At 54.0% G+C, this 5,477-nt stretch overlaps 1 protein-coding gene across 4 annotated transcripts in view; it reads right to left on the bottom strand.

Moving 5' to 3' along the window:
* Positions 1 to 3,158: 3,158 nt before the first annotated feature.
* LOC102378507 (NACHT, LRR and PYD domains-containing protein 3-like) overlaps positions 3,159 to 5,477 on the bottom strand; it is a 25,910-nt gene continuing 23,591 nt past the window's right edge. For all 4 annotated transcript variants that reach the window (XM_025194736.1, XM_025194735.1, XM_025194734.1 and 1 more), the window contains one exon: positions 3,159 to 4,924. In XM_025194736.1, coding sequence (XP_025050521.1) covers positions 4,843 to 4,924 — 82 coding nt within the window. In that variant the 3' untranslated portion in view covers positions 3,159 to 4,842. The remainder of the gene's footprint in view (positions 4,925 to 5,477) is intronic.

Genomic DNA, 5,477 nt, shown 5'->3' with positions numbered 1-5,477 from the left:
CCTGCTGAATGACTAGACCGTCAGCTTAATGACTGGACCACCAAATTAATGACGCTACCACTGCCTTGCATTGACGCTCCCTGAAACCACAGACCTACTCCAAGGAACAGGGAGAAAACCCAATATTTGGAAGATAAAGATCCTCCAAGAAACCAGCCACATGGAAACAAAGATCAAAATAGAAACCAGCAACTCCACCATTGTATCCCACCGGACAATGAGAACACCAGAAACTGCACATCTTCATCTGAGCAGGATTGGCCCTTGCCTGGGCATGTCTTCCCCATTGCAGTCACAGGTAGCCCGCCCCTATAAAGCAGGTGGTAGAGTGTGAGCTCCTTGGGATGCCCTCTCCATCCGGACCAGCACTACGCCATGCCACCTATCCACCCAGAGGCCCTGCCAGCAACCCCCGCTTGCTGGAGAAGACCCCGACTGGCCATTGAGGATCAACTCACAGCCCGGAGAGGTAGCTATCACCCACCTTCTTCCCCCAAGCAAGGGACCTGAGCTCTGTCTCTGCACACCTTGACCTCAATCCCCTTACTACGCCTTTTCCCTCCTGCTCCCATTGTGTGAGTGCGTGTGGGAGTTTGTGTGTGCATGCGCGGGAACCAATAACTTTGTGGTCTGTATATTGTGTTGCCTATCTAATAAAATTGTTATTTTGCAACCCCGACGTGGGTTTTGTCTTACTGACCTCCCGGCCCTGCTCTGATCTCTGCTCTCCGCTGCTCTGACCTGCATCGCGTCCCTCTCTACTCTCTCTCTGTCATCTCGGCTCCCTCTCTGCTGCCTCCGACCCCAGCTGCTCTGCCCTCACCTCCCCGCTCCCTTCTAACCCCCAACCTGCCTCCAGGCTCCTCTCCTACCTCTGGCTCATCTCCTCTCAGCCTCCCGGCTTCTGCCCCACCTTGCCTGTCTGCCCCTATAGCCCCGACTTTCTCCACTGCCTCCTGGCTTCCCGGCCCGGCTGCCCGGCTTACCTCTCCATCTCCGCCCCGACTTTCTCCAGCTTCCCCACTGGTTCTCTCACTCTCTGTCTCTCCCTGGCTTCTCTCCTAGTCCCATATCCACCGCCTGCTCTGCCCAGGGCCCCAAGTGCCCCTAGTCACCAAGCACCCCAATTACCCCCAAGTGCCCCCTAGTGTTAACACACACAGCCACTGAAGTGTTTGCGTGTGTGTATATGTGTGTGTGGACCTGTAGTGTTGTATGTGTAGTGTGTGTGTGTATAATTTGTGTCACACCCTCCCACCTAACAGTGCAATATTGAGATCCCGAGCATTGCTCTGGCACGTGTCAAGTCAACAACACCGTGGGGTTGCACACAGGATGGGCGTTGTCCTCTGCTCTGCCAGTCCCGGGGTGGGGGGTGAGAGTGGCGAGGCCTCTTGCCTCACTCTGTGTTTCTTGGGGGTGGGGGGCTATCACCAGCCCCCCTCTCTGCTTCCCCTCAGGCCTCTGCTGCGGCTTGGCCCCTGCGATCCACGAGGCAGGAGGTGGAGGAAGGCTGCCACTACTCGCCAGCTCTCTCCTTCCCCTTCAGCCTGCCAAGCCCTCCCCTGCCCCAAACCATCCAGGTTTTGCCAGGTCTCAGGCCCCCGCTTTTATGCTCCCACCATCCTCATGCATGCCTGGCTCCTTTTGACCTCCCAACCCACCTCAGCAGCGCTGGCCACCTTCCCCAGCTCTCCTGTTTCCTGGGTGCAAGGCACTGACCCCTCTACCTACTCTGCTCTGCTGTTGGGGACTGAAGCAGGACAGGACCATGGTGCCCTTCCCTCCCTGTGGGGTGCTGCAGGCAGACAGAGGGAAGACATGTGCTAAGACTGTAGCAGCTCGTACACAGATGTGCGGGAGGCTGGCAAGCTCACCCTGTGCAGAGCTCAGCGGGAATGTTCTGGGGCTGATAGTCTATCCAGAGAGAAGGGGCCCACCGGGAGTGTGATTTACTGAGGTTGCAGATCTCCATCCCAGAGCAGACAGGCTCCAGAGAGGGTTGAGACACAGACAGAAGTGGTGACTTCACCAGATGTTAACAAGCATTTCCTCACATGTATGCCAGGCTACAAGGAGAAAGCATACAAGTGCCTGCAGAAGATGGCACAGGCAAGATGTGAGCCTATATTTGATTATTTACTACGGCCTCTGCTCTTGGGCTCACTTTGCCTATGCCACAGGGGAAGAGCTTAGCACCCGCGAACATGAACCCTCTAGCCAAGCCCTTTCAAAACCTTGCTTGAAAAGACTGGCGGGCAAAGGTGCTGAGTGCTACTGGGAATGCCATCAGCAAGCTGCTTCCAGACAGCTCCCTCAGCACCACCTCCATCAGTGCAGGACTGGGCTCCCATAGTGTTGACCCCTAGAGTAGATCCGAGGGTCTGAAGGTTTCTTTCCACAGCCCCTGTTCTCATGCAAAATCAGTCCTTCAGTGGGGTGAATGTTGAAGCAACCTTCCTTAGCTTTTCCCCACGATGCATACCTAAATGTATTTTAATGACCCAACCAGAAAGATGCCGACAACTTAGAATCTTTACATCCTAAAATCTTAAGACTTGCTAACAGGTGGCTGGCCTATTCAGGAGATCTCACCCAAATCCAGAGACCTTTCTACGAGGCATTGGATCTTCATTGCATCTGCAGGCAGGAACCTCAGGAAAGGATGCCAGAGGAATACATCTCAGAGCACTGAGCCCCTTCATATCCCTTTCCTCAAACGAAGGCTCACATCATTACTTGATAGAAAGTTCAACAAATATTATAAAAAGATACCACAACATCATTCTATTCAGCAAGATGGTATAAACCAGGGGCGGGCAATTATTTCAGGTGGAGAGCCGCTTAACAAGTTTTGGTGAGCTGTCGGGGGCTGCATAAGTAGCCTCGCCCCTTCACAGATGCCCCACCCCCTGGTCACCACATTGGGACCAGAAGTCCTGCCTCCTGAACCCTGACCTTTGCCACTGAAAGTCCCTCCCCTTGCTGCCCCTCAACCCCCAAATACTCCTTTTGGGAGGGGGCAGTTGCCATCTTAGAACCTGAAAAAACCCAAATCATACACTAGAAGTCAAATGCCTACTATAATATATTTTAATTTTATTACAAAAAATACGTCATGACTTGTGATTGTGCTGTATATAGACGGGACTGCATAATAACTCAAAAATAAAGTGCTACTCCTTTATATTGTGTGTGTGTGTATGGTGGAGTGTGGCTGGGGGTGGGGGGGGTGTGGGAGCATGTGGGGAGGTTATGACAGGGTGTGGCTGTGTAGGGTGACATAGGGCAAGTTGGAGTATATGTATATGTTGACGGGGGTTGTGGGGATAGGCTGTGGGTGTGTGGGGTGTGAGGGAGGGTGTGAGGTGTGGGGACCCCCAACACACTCCCCCCATGGCATGAAGCGCCCACTGACTGGCAGCAGCAGCAGGAAGGAGGTCAGGAGCCTGGCCGCCTCTATCCCCGGGGATCCGCACCATGTGCCTGCAGCTCTGGACTTGCCTCGGAGAAGCCCCCCACCCTCACACCCACACTCTGCCCAGTTGAGCTCTGAACTCACGCTGCCCCCCAGGGCACAGGCACCACACTGTGCTCTGCACTTCCACCCAGCTGCAACTCCACACCCTCACCAGCCCCGCTGCTTCCCTACCTGCTGCCCCAAGCAAGCTGACTTCCAGGAAGCCAAGCAGGTTGCCATGGGGGGGCTGCAGCAGGAGCCCCCCTGGAAGCTGCTGCTGGTTGGGCAGGGCCCTTCCACCCAGCAGGGCAGGAGTGAGGTGCAATAGGGTATTTTGGGGGGTGCATACGTGGGTGTCTTGCTTCCAGCCTTGCAGGGGGGAAGGGCTGAGCAGGGCACAATTTGTTGGGGGGCACCACAAGCTGGATGGAAGTGCCTGGCAGGCCATGGCCCACTCTGGCCTGCAGGCCGTATTTTGCCCTCCCCTGGTATAGACACACCTAATTCCTTTTATCAGGATTAGAAGTCCTAAGACTGGCTGATAGCCCAACAAGTTTCTCTTGTGAGTGACTCAGTTCTTTTTATACTACTTTGCTTAGTCTCACTTAAGCTAACTTGGGGTAACTTAAAATTAATGCAGCTAAAAGCCTGCTGAAGCTACTAGAATGCAAGCTAAACAGACTCTAGCTCAATGAAAGGCCTACAATAGACTAGGGCTGCCCAGCCCCTGTGCTGGTGCGTGTTCAGTGCAGCTATCGTGTGGGAGGAGATACAGGTGGACACAGACCACACACTTGGAATCTGACTTTAGAAAATCTTTATCATCAGCTCTAAAACATCCATGAAGAATGCCCATGAAGATTCAGAACCACTGCTGGGATGCACTGTACAGGATCTCTGCCAATGATCATTGTGAACGTAGTGTCTCAAAAGGTAGTGATGGCTGAGACCCGTGATTACGAAGCCAGCAGTGACCAAGGAGAAAAGCATCACCAAGAAGTCAAAGCCACTGATCAAGTGCAACTCCTTCATGTAATGTAGGAGCAGAAAGATTCTGCAGATCTTCGGCCATCACCAAAGACAGCACAGCCATGTGAGGTGGGCTTACGGGCTAAACCAATGTGGAGCTCTAGGCAAACAAGCCCAGAGCTAGTATGATTCAACCTGGTACGAATCAAGCTCTGATCCATCCAGAGGCACACTTCTCATTCTCGGGGCAGGGGTAAGGCAGTGCCGGAGGGAACAGTACTTGTCTGCAGCTTCCCATTAGGCCCCGTGACTGCTCATGAATCACTGCAGCAGACATCCCCAGGTTCATCTGTCTGACCAGCCCTGCCGTCACTGAGGGGAAAACACTGTCCTGCTGCCCAACACGGTGCACTTTAAAAGGAAATCTTCACCCCTTCAACTGCAAGCTTTTTCAGATGTTCTTCCATCGCTGGGGTAAAGTCACAGAAGCCCAGCCTAGAAGACAAAGGGAAAGCCCCAGGTGTACTCTGGTAACTCCCCTCCCACCTGGGCATGCTGCTGGGCCGTAGCTCCACCATGCTGCTCTGGGGACTGGTATCAGGGCCACGGAGACATGGATACCAGTCTCAGTGTGGATACCTGCCTGCTGCGATCCACCCCCACATATAGGATTCTTTCATCTCTACAAGATCTGGTTTCTTGTGCATGCTGTGTTGCTGTGCGGGGGGCACATCACCATGGTGGACACCTGGGTTTCATGACAGCAGAGCTGTCCAGCTAGTAACCCAGGAGCCATACCAGTGCTCTGAATGATCAGTCAGTACTGCAGATGTTAGTGAGGGCCTCGAGCTACAAGATTTGGCAGTTTCATGTGCGGCCCATGGAAGTTAAACCTTGGGCTCCTGCCCTCATGTCCTTGGCTTCCCACACTTTCCCCCCTGGGTCCAGGCACCGCTCCTGTGACTGTTGCTGCCTCTCTCCATTGCCTGCTGCTGCTATTGCCCCCTGCCTCCCTCCTTCTGGGCTGCCAGGGTCTCTGAGATTCCCC

Source organism: Alligator sinensis, unplaced genomic scaffold, assembly GCF_000455745.1.
Source record: "Alligator sinensis unplaced genomic scaffold, ASM45574v1 scaffold1659_1, whole genome shotgun sequence".
NCBI lineage: Eukaryota > Metazoa > Chordata > Crocodylia > Alligatoridae > Alligator > Alligator sinensis.
Note: the sequence above shows the minus strand (reverse complement) of the source record. Positions and strands in the feature narration are given on the sequence as shown.